Source organism: Orbicella franksi, chromosome 7, assembly GCF_964199315.1.
Source record: "Orbicella franksi chromosome 7, jaOrbFran1.1, whole genome shotgun sequence".
In the NCBI taxonomy this organism is placed as follows: Eukaryota; Metazoa; Cnidaria; class Anthozoa; order Scleractinia; family Merulinidae; genus Orbicella; species Orbicella franksi.
The window spans coordinates 16,313,927-16,332,049 of record NC_138151.1 but is presented as its reverse complement, the minus strand read 5'-3'; the positions used below and the strand labels follow the sequence as shown (position 1 = coordinate 16,332,049).

General features: G+C 38.5%; 2 protein-coding genes across 3 annotated transcripts; one reads left to right on the top strand and one right to left on the bottom strand.

The window, feature by feature from the left end:
* Window positions 1-914: 914 nt before the first annotated feature.
* On the bottom strand, window positions 915-8,914 carry LOC145491791 (mannose-P-dolichol utilization defect 1 protein-like). Of its 2 annotated transcripts, none has more exons than XM_081471053.1 (5): window positions 8,221-8,914; window positions 7,976-8,041; window positions 5,936-6,068; window positions 4,688-4,892; window positions 915-1,694 (listed from the first exon to the last, which is right to left on the bottom strand). In XM_081471053.1, exons 1-5 carry the CDS (start codon window positions 8,315-8,317, stop codon window positions 1,461-1,463), a joined length of 735 nt encoding a protein of 244 aa, XP_081327179.1. In that variant the 5' UTR covers window positions 8,318-8,914; the 3' UTR covers window positions 915-1,460. The 2 variants fall into 2 exon arrangements, with proteins under 2 accessions (XP_081327179.1, XP_081327180.1); XM_081471054.1 differs by having other exon boundaries at window positions 4,688-4,820.
* Window positions 8,915-12,282: 3,368 nt separating this feature from the next.
* On the top strand, window positions 12,283-18,063 carry LOC145493815 (LHFPL tetraspan subfamily member 6 protein-like). Its single transcript, XM_081473289.1, has 2 exons — window positions 12,283-13,582; window positions 16,276-18,063. The coding sequence occupies exons 1-2, from the start codon at window positions 13,201-13,203 to the stop codon at window positions 16,524-16,526; spliced, it is 633 nt and encodes a 210-aa protein (XP_081329415.1). The 5' UTR covers window positions 12,283-13,200; the 3' UTR covers window positions 16,527-18,063.
* Window positions 18,064-18,123: the final 60 nt, after the last annotated feature.

The following is an 18,123-nucleotide window of genomic DNA, read 5'->3' as shown; positions in this document are numbered from 1 at the left end:
TTACAGCTGACTGTCCACACAAATTGATCATGTCTTCCTGACAAAAAGCAAAATAACGAGAGCAAGATAAATTTAAGTTTTCAAGGGCATCACCTCATTGACTAGCAGGCTGGTCTTTTCACAGCTACAATAACGTAAGTCCCAGATCTCCTTTCCCATATTTGAAACCTTCATAGATTTGTCAGGACTTGATGGATTAAGTCAATGCTCATAGATGGAATTAGCCATTCTGTATTCTTTTTGAAAAGAAAAAGGTTACTTTGTACGTGTAGATCATGTTTCAATTTCTTGGGAAATGATTTGAGCATATTTTGAAGGAAATTTTGGTTACTTTAAGTAGCTATACTATGTTTTTGGCACAAGGGACCAACATTTACTTGTGAAAAAAACTTCCCCCAAATTAAAGAACCCACATTTATCCTCAATCCAAATATACCGTCATTTCAAAGAATCAATTGTTTACCCAATAATCCCTTCACAGACTTAACCCCAGGGGGCGGGGGTGCTAGACGTAACTTTCAGGGGTTAAAAATGCAGTATTGGTAGCTCTTGTGGTGTCCAGCCTCAAAAGGTCCACAGCAGCAGCTTCTGTGCTACCTTTTAGGATATGGAGCCGAGAAATAAATGAGGAGATAATGTGTTTTTTTTAGAACTGTTATCTCTTAGGGGTGAAAAATATTTCAAGCCACACCCAGAAAACAGGATCTTGGTACCTCTTAGGAGTGCTTTTCCAAATTTCCGATGAGCACCACTGTCCTTTTTATATGGGAGTCCCCCTGGGGTCCCCCTGGGGACCCCCCTGGGACTTAACATGACAGCAATAATGCAGAACATTAGTGCTACTGGTCATGTGTTGATCTTTTCGAATATGGAACATTTGTGAAAACAAAAAGTAACAATACACCACCAATTTCACACTTGAGAACCATCACTTTTATTTAAAATAGAAACCACCCAAAAAACCTCAGGTACATTATTTTATTGCAATAAAATAGCTCATCACTAATATGCACTCCTTCCTAAATTTTGTTTACCCTATGTATTTTAGATTGACTCTGACTTGTGGCAGTACATGCAAGTAAAGACAGTAACTTGTTCCTTGACTGTTGCAAGTAAATTACATTATGATTATTCATTAGGCTTTAAACTTCCAAGTTCATGTTATAAGAAACCACTGACAGCAGAGATCTGGCAAATTTTTCAACTCTGTACAAGAATAACAAGACAAAACCTACAGAATACATTTATGAAACAACTACACACATCCAAACTATGATTCATAAATTAGTTATAATTGCCCCCAACCCCCACACCCTTATAAATCGAGCAAACATTTCTCAAGCTCTTCAAGACTTGCTTGAAATTTATGCTTTGTCAATTGCACAACTGTGCAGACCAATGCTTACACTAGAAATCATCAAAAAATAAAAACACACTAAGAGAAGAAAGACTAGCTAAGACTAAGCTTCCTTCTTCTTCACATCAGGTTTGACGTTCCAGTAGTAGAGAACTTGACAGACTAAGGTTGCATTCAGTGCTGTAGAAACAAGGAATGTCACCAGCATGACTTTGTCACCAGTCTCCTGTATTGTGGTGAAGATGCGGGCCGTTGCCCCTAGGAACAGCATCAGTACCATGATGAACGAAAGCTGGCCTGTGTGGCCATTACGGAAGTTGGCGACTATCTGTAATAGCTATAAGAGAAATGAAATGTAAGCAATAGTCTACACCTTAGTAACCTGACATGTGTAGTGGCGTAATGGTTGATGAAAGGACACCAGATGTAGAGGTTCAGCTGAGATCATTACACTTGTGTTCTTGGACAAGGCACTGAACTCTCACAGGTTCACCTCTCTCACACCTGGTACTCAGTCATTCAAAGCATGATTAACCCCTGGGGGGGGGGGGGGGCACCCAAGGCATATGAAAAGGTCGGGGATGCTAATCATCTCGCTAAGGGGTATCAACCAAGGATTCTGGTCTCACTTAGCTTGTTCATGCTAAAATGCCGTTTGTTTTAGCTGACAAAGTATCTTAAGGGTCCACACGACGAAATAATAATTAAACAAATTCCCTTATTTCCGTTTTTAGGCTGGCCTGCAGTACAGGCAGATTAGTGGGCTCTAGCGCGATACACGAGCGTGCGCAAAGTGCAAGAACGAGCGCGAAGTGCGAGGCGAGAAAAATCGGCCTGTAGTCACATAATTGTTTATGCTCTTCCAACCGTTCGCCTGGCGAATGGTTTTTGTTGATTGGTTGCTTTAAGCCACGTGATGTCAGACGCAAGAAGAAACAAAATGTGTTTGATTTGGGTGACGGGCCTACATGGACTCCTATGGCTCGTGACATTTCTACATTTGCCGTTCTCTCATAAATTCCAGCGTCTCAACCTTTTATTTTGCTCTTCTTGTTTTTGAAGGGCACCTAATGTTGTGTTATCAGGATGATTTTTTTTAAAGTAGAGTAGAGCCATTGGACTGTTGGAGGTCAGAGCTCTGCATAGTTTCAGCTGTTATCTATTGCTTTGTAGAGTTTGACACCTCTGTAATTTGCCATGTGCCGAGTAGTGTGGTTTGTCTTGCCTCATTTCTATTGCAGAAATGTATGTTTATTGCAGAAATGTATCTCTTTAATTATTCGCTCTGGAGGGACAAAGTCAGTGATCATCAATGTTGATTACTTGCATTCTATAGTGACGCCATGCCCAGTTGTTAAATTAAAACTGTGTTAAGCTATATGGCTGTTCACCACGGATCATATTTAGCTTTGTCTGGCATCGCCAGAGACTGCTGTAGTCTTAGAGATCCGTTCTGTGTTGTCAAAGTTATGTTTCTTCCATCCTGAATTTGTTTGAGTTTTTCATCTCCTGAGCTCGATGTTTAGATTTATATCTCCTTTGTTCATTTTGGCACAGCATGATTTAAATTTAGCTAAATCTAGATGTTCATGTCTGTTGACTGTTTTGTGTCATGTATACATTTGTAAATTGGTTATTTGCGACATTTTTTCAGTAAATTGAATTTTTCCAGTAAATTGAATTGCTTTGTTCTCTATCATTCTTTCATGCCAATCATTTCAACTGGGCGGTAGAGCATAAACAATGGTGTGACTACAGGCGGATTTTTCTCGCCTCACACTTCACGCGCGCTCGTGTATCGCACTAGAGCCCACTAATCTGCCGTATCGTGCCAGAGCCCGCTAATCCGCCTGTACTGCAGGTTGAAGCACTGCCCAGATTGGTCTTCTTTAGGGTTTAATTCAAATTTTTCGACAAGCATCATCGACCTTTTCATATGGGAGACCCCCACCCTAGGATTAACCTAATTAATCCAGTATCCCTATGAATGTTAGTTTCACGTTAATTTTTCAGTGAGGTTTTCTGTTTGAATTAGACAGCTTGTGCATACACGTTTTTGAAACACAGAATTCAACCAGAAGTTCATGTTCCTGCTTTAGGCACGTTTTCATTCCCCACCAATAAGTTGAAAATCTCTCATTTTAGGCTTTACAACCTTTTTAATGAAAGGTCAACAATACACACCAAGGACAGAAAAAACAACTCCAGGCTAACCTCTGCCTCTAAAAAGGTCTGTGCTAATTAAGCTCTCTATTTCCTGTCCTAGAACTTCACAAAACAATAGCAAAGAAAACCACTTTTAAGGATGGTGCCTACTAAATACAAAGGTTTTTGCACCACATTAGGACCATGTGGAAAGTATATCTTTGCAAGGACTATTGGAATCCATTAAGAAAAATGGGCGTAGCCACGCATTTTTTTGAGATAATTAACCTTGAATCTCAACAAAAAATGCTGACATCAGCATTTTTCTGAAAAAAGAAGGAAAGGATATTTCTTTACAGATTTTCTTAGAATTTGCCTTTACAAACAGAAAAGCAAACACATTTATAAAGATCTTAAGACTACATGGTAAATGGTAACATAAAAACCATTTTTGATATGTTTTTAATAACAAAATCGTTACAACAGTGCTTTTAGCATCCCTGACAGCCTTCCTCTGGTTCAGCTAAAATACAGTCTCAATACATGAAGCCTTTTCTCACAACTAAAAACTAGTCCCATGTTGAATAGGCTTGCCACTTTCATTTCATAACATAAAATGTAGGGGTAACCACACGTTTTTTAAAGTTATTCATCTTCTCTGAAAACTGTTACAGTGCCCATTACATTTTTTCCTGTCACCTCCCCAGTAAGTAAAACACTTGTGTCTCTCGAGCTTGTTTTGCGCACACACTATGCCATCTGCAGGTAGATGTTTTCAGTTGGATTTCAGTATAATTTTTGACAGATAACAGCTAGTTTTCAAGTTGGAAGCCGTTAACAGTTAGTGGTTAGCGATACGCTGCTATTCTGGTATTCCTGGTTGTAGTACAGGTTCATTAAACTTGATTTGGTCACAGTACAAAAATTTTGCTTTCATTTTAGTCATGCGCTTGGTAGCGCAGTTGATTACATCAATGCCAACCTTAGCGAGTGCTTGGTGGTAAACCATGCCTTGCGTGATGTGCAAAACATGTGTGCACTAACAAAAGTTAAGTAGGCACCGTCCTTAAACAACAAAAACTAAAATCTCAATTAATTGTAAATCCTTGATAAGTGTATCAACTCAAGAGTACAAGTGAGTAAGATTACATGGACAAACAAAATTGCTCAGGGAACTATACTCACCCTACTTATCACTAGAAAGACAACGTTCAGCGAAACAAATTGAACCAAGAAGGACATTGGAGTTAGGCCAGACACTAGCACATAACAAATGCCACCATACAGGAAAGGAAAAACAACACCAGGCAAAGGTCTGCTGGTATAGTAAAAGTACATGACCACCATGAGACATGTTTGGATTGACATGAACAAACTTTCACCCCAAGCACTGAAATGTAAAGAAAAACAATCTGAGCAACAACATGAATAACATTCTATTGCAATGGAAGGGGATTGGACTAAACGGGTTACTGTTTCCCGTCACAGAGATTCCAATATAAATTACTGAACGATATTGTATACACCAGTAATAAGTTGTTCCATTTTAAAATGATTGAATTGCCTTTGAGCATGTTTCAGCAGAAAGAATACAAATATCCCTCCAACATTTACTCTTTCATTGTAATATAACAGAAAACTTTTGACTTGCATTCTCGCCTTGGATTATTAAACAAAACATATCTATGGAAATGTTAACACTAATTAATACTCTGTTTGGCATGTTTAATCAATCACAATGAAGACTTTGCTATTTTGAATCACTTAATACTCATTGCTAAATCATTTATTTATAAATGTAAATTGAACGAAACTAAACCAGCATTAAGAGTTTTCATAGAAAGATCAAATTGGTTTATCACATAGAGAGAAAAATTGCCAAGAGAAATGACAGGCGCCATAAGCACTACAAAAATGGGGCAAAACAATGTCTCTCCTTAACTGAGCATCAATTTAAAGTTTTTTCAGCCTGTCTCTTGCACTTTATTCATTTACTTATTTTGCCTATTTTTTTAAGTGTATCTATTTATTTATTTATTTGTTTATTTACTTATAGATATATATATATATTTATTTATTTACTGTAGTGTTTTACCATTATAGTATTTATTTAGTTATTTGTTTATCTATTTAATTATTTCGTGTTTTTAGTGTAAATGCGTCCAGTAAATGTGATTGTAACAGTAATATTATTGTCAATGTATAAAAATAAAGAAATAAAAAAAAATTGTTAAATTAAAAAAAACAAAACCATGTAGACTGCAAAGGCTTCTCCTAAGAATAACATAAGAACAAGTAGAAGGCATAAAGTGTTGTTTTACCGATAGAGGTAGCCTACGAACAGGCTCTCTGCTGACCGAAAGACAGACTTCTCATAGACTAATAATAAAGACTCTCTTACAACCCGATGTTGCTACGTAAGTATATACTTACCTGAAAGGGAATTCCTTAGCAAAACTATATGTTGCAGTAGTAGTCGTTGCTACTAACTCAAGAAGAATGGACAATAAGCTCAGACCTTCCACACTAGAAGCTTGTAGAATTTTGATTATCTGAGGGATTTTGACTGCAAAAAAAATATACCACATTATTAAAAACTGGATCATTGGATAATGCAAATTCAAGAGTTTTCATTAGCTTGGGTATTGTGGTATATTCATAAGCACTTACACCATGCTCTACAAATATGGTTGACATATGCATTTGGAGGGCGTTTTTATTTTTATTTTATTTTAGTTTCTATATTTTGGGCACATTTTTAATAAAACAATGATTCCACTTGCACTTGTTGGATATCAGATAATCATCACCACCTCAGTGCTTTGCACCTCGTTGGTGCTCTACCATTTCATATCCAACGTACACTCATAGAATGATTCTTAAAAATCCCAGGTTGTATATCGCATATGAGTAAACTTATTGATTTGCCTCACAGTCTGGGACACTGGGAAATCAGGTGCAACTCAAGTTCCCCTGGGTAATGCTTAAATATCACCAGCTTACCCTCTAGACAACCATGACCAACCAGGTTGGGGGAGGGAGATTGTAGTAAGAGTGGGGCAGCACTTATGATTTTTGTCAGCGACAGGAGAATCTTACAAAGTAAAATACCCTAGGCAACTTTTTCTTCTTCAAGCAATACAAAGTACCCAGGGTTCTCATTTGGTGTTGGCCACCAGCTAAAAAAACCGGCTTCTTCAATTTCTGAGACGCCTACTATTTGTGAATTAGAAAAGAGTCCTAAGAATATACGCACACTGATTGGTTAAAAATCATGTTTCTACAACTCGATAGAAACACAGAACTAGCACAAGCTGTTGACGTAATGATGGCACGAGCAAAGAGAATTTACATTTTGATAATCAAAGTTAACAAGTTGTTTTCCTTTTTTTCATCGTGGTGTTTTCTAAAAGAAATAGAAAACATGCTCTCTGAGTTTCTATCAAGTTTTAGTATAAATAAACTAGCATTCTATCACAAATGCCGTTCTCTGATTGGCTAGGCTACTCACTATCTATTCTGTGGTAGATAGTGAGTAGCACAGCAGCATGCCCTTGTTAACAAAATGACAGCCATTTCTTGGTGTTTTCAAAGTGTCTGTGAAGAGGGTTTAGATCAAGTTTTGAACGACTAATAGATTTGTGCTAAAACTATCATGCGAGAGAAATCTCGAGCTCATAATCTAATTGTTTAATAGAAACACTTGTAAGTCTGGCAGAACTCAAAAAAGCTGTCGAAACACTCGCCTGCAGCTCGTGTTTCCACAGCATTTCTCGTTCTCCCAGACTTCCACTCATATTTCTGTAACTTGATAGAAACACGGCACATGTTTTCTATTTCTTAAATAATACGTGTGTAAATTGTAAAGAGTAATTTAGGGAAAACACAAGTTTTTGGAAACACAACTGAACCTTGACTGTCTGTCTCAGCATAGCCAAGGCTGTAGCTAGAGAGGGGGCATGGGACCAGGGTGTTGTGTATGTTTTCAATTACACCAGTGCTGTAGGATAGAAATTGAAAAAAGTCTTTGCACCCTTAATATATTCTTGGCATTTTGACCTTTTACAAAATTGAAACCTTTTTAGGAAATTTCTCCAAGAGAATGGGTAAAATAGCCTTTCAGACCCTCTCAATTTAAAACTTTCTGGGGAAGCATGCCCCCAGACCTCCCCAGAGGCTTGTCCCTTTAGCACTCCAACTGGCATCAGCCGTCTACTTCGGGAAACAAGCCCTCTGCTCCCTAAATTATTGAGAACCCTGCGCACCTTTGAATCTCATCAAACAGTCTTCCAAGTTCCCTCCACTGCTCTTCAAAAGTCTAAAATAATTTGTCCCCTACACACGTAATCTTCTTGTTCGTCCCAACACATAGCCTGGGGATCAAACCCGGGGGTAGCCGATGACATTTACACAAAAGATCAGATCAATGCATGCATGATCAGAAGTTTGAACAAAATATTTTTTTTAACTCACTCATTGCTGATCCAACGACAATGCCATAGCCTAAAGTTTTGCTAATTGCAATCTTCAGACAAGGAACTGCAATATGAATATAAACACTATCTCCTTAACAAAAACGTAGCAATAATCAAATACAGTGATCCCGTCTAACAATCAATCAGAGGTCAATTCGAAAATCATTCAAAAGTAATGCTAAATAAATGGCGTTTCAAAAACGAAATTCAAACAGAAATTTGTGAATCCGATGTTTTAAATACCGTGAAAGAAGTTAAAGTTGACAAAGAATTCATCGTGGCAGTATTTTGGAACGATGAAGAGGACCAACGGAGTAAAGAAGAACTCGCCGACCGCCATTTTGAAGCCACGTCGAAACGCTTCGTCACGTAAGAGGTCATGATCTCTCCATGGTGAAACACCGCGACCAGATGCCTCCCAGTTTTCTCAGGATCTTGTTGGAACAGGATAGGTTGGAAGAAAAATGGCGTTGTTGAGAAAGATTGTACAGAGTGTACCAGCTCTTATCACGCTCTATTTTTTCTTTCAAACCTTTCCCAGTAACGCCAGGCTTGCAATCACTTTGGTTAGTTTCCCCAACACGGACTAGGACTGAAAACGCCAGCCGTGTACTGCTAGTTCTGAAGTTGGTGGACAGGAAAAAGAAACAAAAGGTCTCTTTTGACAAATCTGTGTTCGGCTTTGCTGGCCGGATCATGGTTCGGTGGAATACGCGGAGTGCGGAGTGCGGTGTGCGGGGTGTAGAAAGTGCGGAGTGTAGAAAATGAGGAGTGTAGAAGATGCGGAGTGTGGAAAGTGCGGAGTGTGGAAAGTGCGGAGTGTAGAAAATGTGTAGAAAACTTCAATTTGCCATTTCAGTTTCCATCAGATGGATATTCCATGTAATGTCCATGCTGAGTGTGGAAAACGAGGCGTGTGTAAACTTTTGCGTACTCCATCATTATTGCCAAAGGTTTTGCGTAATGTTCGGATGGCACAAGCTTTTAAGCATTTTTGATTCCTTAGCAATGTTCCATAAGGGCCCATTAACCGATTTATGCGCGCGCTCGTGCGCGTTGCTAAGGAGGTGAAATTTCACTTCACCCTCAGCGCAGAAAATAAAAATAACTCGATAACTTCCAAATTCGCTCACATCTTAGATGTTTTTCTTTGTGTTTCACAAAATGCAAAGTAAAAAAAGTACAAGCGAAGACAAAATAAGAGAAAGACAGAAAAACAAGAGCAATAGAAAGAGAAAAACTAACTCCGTGTGGCTTTGTTTGATCTTACCGAGGTGTGCTGGTAGTGGAAACTGCGCACGCGCTGATAGGGTCACTTCCAATATATATCGGGCGCACTTCCGGTTTCTTTAAATGCTAAAGGAAACGCGGTTTTTCATTAAATCCAGCCTTTTTTGACGGATTTCGATTAAAGCCAACGTTGGAAACATAGCTCTGCATTCCTTTTTCAAAACCATGCTTTCTTCAGAAAATTACGAACTTTTTAATATTTTGAAATTCTCTCAAAATCTGACCTTTTAGAAATGAAACAAAATCTATGCATAGCGTAATGAGGATTTAAATTAAAATATCAAATCGATGAAAAAAATTCCGTTAAAGTAATTTGTCTGGGAGCCTTTGCGTTTTTTCAGTATCAGTCACATGACCATGGGCGTGGCCTGATGACGTCATCACTAGTGTTGCTGATCATGGAAAAGTTTAAACACATGAAAATAACTCTGAAGTAACTTAAAATGATGAGGTTATATGAGAATAAATTTTCCTTAGCAACGGCTCAAAAAGATCGGTTAAGGGAGAATCTCCCTCTCTAAAAAATCGCTTGACAACAACAACTTTGCCATTACGAATGCAATTTCCTTTCATGACTGACCCAAAACTTCCCTTGCCAATCTCGTCTTTATCCTTAACGTCACTCCAGACAAAGTTGGGTAGGCCCTCAAAGTAACCTTTTGAGAACGATTTAGTCCCAACAAGTGGTATTTTAAAAGCCATGATGACCTTCAATTATGGCAATCTGGCGCTCTGGCACGCGGACATCAATGAGGGCTTAAAAGCACGTGGGAAACAACTGCAATGCTTTATTATTTAAAACAATGTAACACACAAATTTGAAACGGCTACAGATGCGGTGACATGCTTGCAAAAAAATTTCGTCAGCTACCACACAACATCGTGGTCACGCATGTGGATCGGCGTGTAGTACGCAGGGACGACAACACAGGGGCTTTGTTGTACAGCACAGACTTTACCAACACCTGTTACCATCCCAACCCTGCGCGTCTTAAAATGCAGTGATGCTTCGCGTTCTTTAAAGAACATTTTTCCAGACTCCGTACTTTCCACACTCCCCATTTTCCACACTCCGCACTTTCCACACTTCGCACTTTCCACACTCCGCACTTTCCACACTCTGCATTTTCCACACTCCGCATTTTCTAAGCTCCGCACTCCGCACTCCGCACTCCGCACTCCGCACTCCGCACTCCGCACTCCGCACTCCGCACCCCGCACCCCGCACTCCACGTATTCCACCGAACCCCGAATCATAGTCAAAAACGCTTTAGGAGGAAGGAGGGATTTCATGAGTTGACCACAGGACAGTTTATAATGAGAGCAAGGAGAAAATAGCGGTCTGCGTCGCTGGTGACCTTTTGTCGCCCGCTGCTTAGAAGTCAACTGCGAGACACCGTACTTATCCGAGTAACTATACGACATACACAAGAATTAGTGAGACACAAAGCATATTATATGCTCTATAGTGTCAAAGTCAACAACCAAGTGTCATTTCAACAAACATCTACAAGATGACATCACCAGACTCAACCCAAGGAACTTGGCGATCGTGTGCGGATGGATTTGGTACCCACATACTCAGGCTGGGAATTTCCGCTCTCCATACGGCTAAAGATTGCGGAGTCCATTTTACAGCCGTGTACAGCATGCTTTAAAAACATAATAATAAATAATTTAGTATATGGACAAACGGAACTGAGGTCCAAATGGTTCAGGACGGTGTATGATGGAAGCTTCTTGGATCTTGTTGAGTACATGTATTATAGACTATTCAGTCAATGATGAAATATTCTCGTACTTTTCCTTATTAGCAAGGCCTCAATAAATATTTTGACAGACACACTTCTAACATAAGAGCGCATGAGCTACTCTCCTGAAACGTATAAGGGTAGGTTGGAAAACCAGGAATTCGGAATTCGGAATTCGGAATTTTATTTAAAAAAATAAATTAATTAATTTAAAAAAAAAATAAAAAAAAAAATAAAAAAATAAATAATAGTAATAATAATAATAATAGTAATAATAATAATAATAATAATAAAGGGTGTGAGGGTTTCTTTCGTAAGGATTTACCGGAAAACACTATCGACTCTGTTGCCGTAATTGGGCGGAAAGAGAGTGACTGGTATCCATTTGTTTATGAAGATGGATCAAAGTGCTGGAGAATGTCAAGAGTTCAAAACCACTACTACCACATAAACTTGCCCTGTCTGAAGAACCGTAACCACGACTTCACAATATCTCACTTAACATCTTTGTTAAGCAGGATGGAGGGAGGACTTATTATTTCTAATGCCATGGCACAAGAGCTGTGGGAGAGATTCGGAGAAACGATATTTCAATAGCGTGACAGCCAGCTTAACTATTTAGGATTGCGTTACTAATATAGGCCGCTAGGAATAATTGAAGACAAGAAAACTCAATGTACAATATACTATCATGCAAAGAAAGAACAATTAAACCTTTTTTTAAAAAAGCCAATGTTCCGAATTCCAATCACTATGCCTTCTCGTCCAAATTCATAACTTCTTTAACAAAGCTTCAAATCTCTTGTGTGACACACCTTTTACTCAGAAACAAAGAACAAAGTACAGGGAATGTGAGGGTGTTTCTTGTTAAGGTTTTTTCTTGTTTTCTGTATATTTTTTTATAATTTAAAAGTAAGGTATTGCGTGACCACATATCGTGACTCAACTGCAACCGTCTGATTGTCAAGCCGCAAGAGTCCAGAGTTCAGATTCTAGGTTTTATTATAACTTTAAATTAATAATTTATTTTTTCTTTACATTTATTTATTATTATTATTATTATTATTATTATTATTATTACTATTATTATTATTATTATTTATTTTTTTATTTTTTTTATTTATTTTTTTAATTTATTTTTTTATTTTATTTTTTTATTTTTTTTAATAAAATTCCGAATTCCGAATTCCGGATTCCGAATTCCGAATTCCGAATTCCGAATTCCTGGTTTTCCAACCTACCAACGTATAAGCCATATGACTTTTTAAGCGGTTAAGCTGAGTGGGATTTAGAGAGTGAAGAGTTTCAGTCAGAAAAATTCTAAGTACGATTCTATAGGTAGGAGCTCAATGGCTTAACTTAAATTTCTCGAAATTTCCTTGAGAACGGAAAGGAGTTTTAAAATCCTTCTAAATCTCAGTCGATCTTTGCCAGCTATTTTTTTTTTAATCTCAGAAGTCTTTTGCCGTAAGTTTAGAGAGCCCTCTTAACATAATCCTGAAAGTGCCATAGTGACCAATAGCTAATTTCCACTCACAGTGGTAATACATTTTGAAGTAGACATGTTTTGAGAATTCAAGAAGTGATCGATTCAACTCAAAATCATTCCGTGATTCTTGCCATGACCGCTGAGAAAGCAATCCCTTGTACCGGAAATGCAGTGCTGCTATCAACACAGTCCTGACTGTTATCTGCAGATCAATATTTTCACAATTGTACAAAATCCTCACTTTTGTGTTTCCTTTTTTCTCCGCCACTCATCCACGAAACCCATTTTAAGTACTTACTTTACACGTATAGTTATGCCAGGGCGAGCGATTAGCATAATCGCATTTTTCCAGTATTGGCGATTGATTCCCATTTAGAAATTACAACTGACAGCAGATTTGAAAACACAAACAAGCACCGCGTTATCGGTTGACGGACAGTAATCGTCACCGTCTTCACAGGCGTCAAGTTGTACACCGCAAGAAATTTTGTATTTTCACAATGTTTACTCCCTAAGAACCCATTCCAATGGACGGATGTGATTAAAACTTGCCGAAGAGCTTCGGAGTTCCCGCTGTTTTCAGCCCAAACACATCTCACAAAAGAAGACGAGGCGAATTCGTAAACGTTTCGACTGGCTAACTGGTAAGAGCAGGTGTTAATTTGCTTGTGGAGTCCATCTAAAGCAGCAGTCATGTTGCACAATTTGACAACGACTGGTTTCCTGTGGGTCTTGATGTCAGTTTTAAGCGCGCTTTCAGCTTCGGGCGGATATTTTCTACCCTACTGGATAGAAGGAAAATTGTACAACACAACAGTGTACTTGGGTGTGTTTCGCCGCTGTAACTTCTTGGTAAAAAGAGACGATGGACTCTCAGTCCTTGAGCGAGCGTGTGGTCGCTACGCTAGTTTTCAAGACATTCCTTCCGAAGCATGGAAAGCTTGCACGGTAATGATGGGGATCGGCTGTGGAATCTTGCTTCTTGTTGCTTTGACAGCCATATTTTCCTGCTGTTTAAAGGACATTGTCACTAAAACTTCTGCTCGAATTGGAGGAGGGTTTCAATTTTTGGCTGGTAAGTATTCGCCATGGACAGACAGAAATTAAATTAATTTAATTATATAGGTGCCGATGTACTTAAAGAACAATTTCTTCTCTCGAGTTCTACACCTCGTGTGATCAGTGGTTTGTTTGCTTTATTAATGGTTTTCTGTTTGGGCTTTACAAGTGCCTTCTTATCTACAACGATGAAATATGATTTATCAAATGACAAGTACAGTATCGCTTTGGAAACGTGTCTTTTGTCTGAAGTTGTAAAACTACACGCGCAATTAACTTCAAATGTTTTCGAAGTTCATCACTCAAGATTTGTCTTAGGTAAACCGTATTAGCCATGGCTTGAAGGGAAGTCATGAAAACAAACTCGCCAACATAGCCTCCTAAACATTTAAAACAGTATTCCTAGCCGATCGGAGTAAAACGAAATTTTGTTTTTCATTTGCTTTTCTTGCTTCTCCGAAATTCTATTCAAAACTCAGCAAACTATTTATTTTCAGTGAAATCAATTGTGGTTGCATAATGGCTTCGCCGCTAAAGTTCTTTCGGGTAGAAGTCACACACATATTACAAATTCCGGCAAAATTAACAAGGGCTTAACTAACAATGAGATTTATTTTGATCTGATCCCACTTCAAAGAGAAATTTCGAATGCTAACAAAGAATACATCGCTCGAACTAGAAAACAGGTAATTTACATCGTTTGAAAGTCAAGTTATGAAAGAAATGCGCAGGTCATTCACTAACCACAGGAAATTGACCTGAATATCATGTTCAAAAGGAAATGTTTTTGTTTTATAAACAAAGCCTCGTTTTTCCGCCTTTGATATTCGATCTAATAAACACAGGTGCAATTCACCAATAGCGAGCGTTTTCGTGGTTTCGACTAACGAAGATCATGGAACGCATAACCATTATTGACTCATTCGTGATGGAAATAAATGCCATATGTCCAACTTAATACGAAGGAAAGGAAACGATTAGCAAACCTTTCATTTTTAAGAGCCGGCTGTTTAAAAGGTCAAAGCACTCGCAAATATTGAATTTTTCTTTTCTCTTCAAAGTAAATTCTGTAAGTTAATTTTAGAAAATTATTATTTTCAAATTGAAAGGCAATTAACTGAATGATCAACCAGAAACAACATTCCAGAAAGCAATTTATAAATCCTTAACATAGCCGAGGTTTAACGACATTTCTAAATCGAGCTAACGATGTTTATATAAACTTTACCGCTCTTTTCATCACAGTGCCGACACTTGGAGAAGTCTGTAACGCAGTGAAACCTTTATTAAGCAGACACCCTTTTTTAAGCGGACACCAGCTTGAGTCCCTAAATTTTCTTCACACATTCACTGTAAAATAGTTCAGAAAAATAATTAAAATAATTCATTCAGCGGACATCGCTGTTAAGCGGACGCGGACACCAATATTAAGCCATTTTGTTGTACAAAATCTTCAATTAGCGGACACTTTAAGGGCATTTAACCGCTTAAGCCTGGTTCGCACTTGAGAGATTAGCATAATGCTAGTGAAATAAGCATGAACGCCAGCACAAGAAAAAGAAACATGTTTCTTTTTCTTGTGCTCATGCTTGTGCTTGTTAGCTCTTATTTCACTAGTCCTACGCTTATGTCACAATTGTGAACCAGGCTTAAAAGTTCAGCTGAGAATCCCTTAACATTGTTCAGCGATGTTTTAAAGCTAACAGATTATTCCAGATTGATGCATTGACTGTCTGGACATTCTGCAATGAGCAGGCTTTGATCTTACGCTGTTACACTGTGTTACAAAATGGTTAATAATTAACTGTTATTGCACAACATATTAGAACCTGCTTTGAGCGGAGACCCTGTTTTAAGCGGACACTAACGAGAGTTCCAAGGGTGTCCGCTTAATACAGGTTTCACTGTATTAGTTTGTGTCTCAGAATTTTCTTGGCATCGCAAAACCGTTAGCATCATACACAAAACTAACTGTACAGTTGTTTAAGTCGATAATTACACTAAACCACCAAATTCTCTTTACACATTGATGAGAATTACACAACTGATCAACAGCGCACCGTCGTCGGGTATTATTATTATACTATAAACAAATAGGAGTTTATTATTAAAAGTGTGCTAAAACAAAAATGTATGTACGCGCTACAGGCCTACATTCCCACGCGCTATGGCAGAGTTTCAAAGAAGCCGAGGCCTTTCTCTCTCAAATATTAGCCTCGGTACATGATCATTTTAAAGCTATAAAAGCAGCTATAGTGTTTAAATTTTTTATGTAAGCGGCCGGAATTCAAACTGTAGGAACCTTACCGAACTGGAGAGCTGAGAGAAGTCAGAGAAGTCACTTCATAGACTATAAAAGAAATCGCAACAAATCCATCGACCCCTTCGCCAAACACTGCGTTGGGAAAGTATATACCTTTAATTAATATTGGACAGTAATTCTGTTTCCGAGAGCTGCGCCCGAGCCCCGGGTTTCAGATACTCGACAAAACTCGGCAATGCTATGCTGACGTGACAACTTTCGAAACGGTCGTGCCGTTTTCTGACTGGATGATAAGAATCGGATACTCTTACTAGGACTTGCCGAAAACGATATATATTCACTCGACTGTAGGGCATAAAAAGCAGGCTAAGACAGAGCAAAATGGGGAGCAAACGCCTCGAAAAAAAACAATCACTAATATTTATCTTCTTTTTTATATTTTCCAGGTTTCATTCTTGCCATATCTTGTGGTATTTATCCCTCAGGCTGGGGTAGTGTTGAATTCAAACAAGCTTGCGGGAACGACGCCAATTTCTACAAGCTTGGACATTGTAAGTTAGGCTGGGCATTCTTTCTGTTCGTGGCAGGGACTGGCTCAGCCTTTATTTGCGCAGCTCTGTCGAGACAAGCAGGAAAACAGAAAAAGATGTTGTATTCACGACCTAACATCGAGAGATCGAACAGTTTTTTGATGTAGCAAGCATCACATCTCTCCGAAGCTTTCTTGTGGAAAACAATGTAAAAAAACCCTACACCCTCACTAGTAGCCATATACGTTGGTATCAATGCAAGATGATATATAGGAATATTCACGAAAGAAGCTCTGACGGGCCGGAAAATGTCCTACTCAGGTTGTTGAAAGTTTTTCTAAGGACTCGTGTCGTCAAACTAAAAGTGTCGTTATCATATCTGACCAATCACGACAAACGCAAATGACAAGTGAACCAATCAACACCGTCAAAGTTAAGAGCTACATTGTAGGTGCAACCCGCGTCAAGCGCGGGAAATTGTACATTTTCGATGCTAGTCGACATAGTTATCACAACGACAACTCTGTAGCTAGCGATATAGCAGAACTATAACACATTCACAGTTGAGTTTTAAACATGTAAATACAATTTTTTTCTGCTTTACAATGAAAACAAGCATCTCAAAATAGAGGGTAACAACGGTCTGACAGCAGTCTGCATGACAGGCTGAAAAGAATACTCAAAAACTTAAGCGCGTTCTTTTTCACTCGTGAGTCAAAAATCTCAGTTTCAGTCCCTCACCCGGCAGTGCTTCAGCTCTGCTAATAGACTGTTATATCCTCCATATTAGGCCTGTCCCGATTGTGCTCTTAAAATGCTGGAAAGTTGCTCACTGGAATACCAAAAAGTTGCTAAAAAATTGCCAAAAATCCAAAACGTTGCTGCCTAAATGTCAAAAGTTGCTACCTAAATTTATCGATCATGTTGATATTTTTATATAATCGTTAATTAAAAGCTTTATTTTTCGTTTTTCACAATAATTGCTAACATCGGTTAAGAAAAATAGCTTGAAACTTAGCTTTTAAGAGTAGCTCGCAAATATAGGTGAAATTTAAGGATACTCTCAAGTCTAACGGACCAAAACACATGGTTAATTTGACGTCTTGCCGAACGATATGAGAGAACTTCAAACTTCAAAAGGTTGATAAACGTTCAAGAAATTCGCATAAATTGAGTTTTTCTATGAAATCGTTGGCTTTTTCATGCTTGATATGTGCTCTAGACCTATATTTTGCTCAAACGTTGCTCAGAAAGGCAAAACTTGCTCGAGGTGGCTAGAACTGTAAAAAGTTGCTGCAAACGCCAAAAGTTGCTCAAAAGTTGCCGAGATCAATCTGGACAGGCCTACTCCGTATCCAGCTGAAGGGAAGAAAAATCAAGAAAGCCCACCACGTGACCTGCAAATAACTGGCTACAACCAATGGTCTGCTCATGCGTAATACCGTCTCAATGTGTTTTGCTGCAAATAATATTCTGCTCATGCGTAATTGTAACCAGTCTCTTTGTGAAAAATGGCAGATTGCTTTCCTGAACTGTCAGAGAGCTAGTGATTTACATATGGAAAATAAAACGACTACTGAACTCGGTTATAGCAAAATATAAATATCGTGATTTGTCAGTGTCTCGCAGATCAATTATTCGCATCAGCCTTCGACCTCGGCAAATAATTGATCTCCTGGCCACTGACAAATCACGATATTTTGCTCAACCTCGACCAATAATAATTGTTAATTTTCATGTAGCCATTTCCACGCGGATCCACGC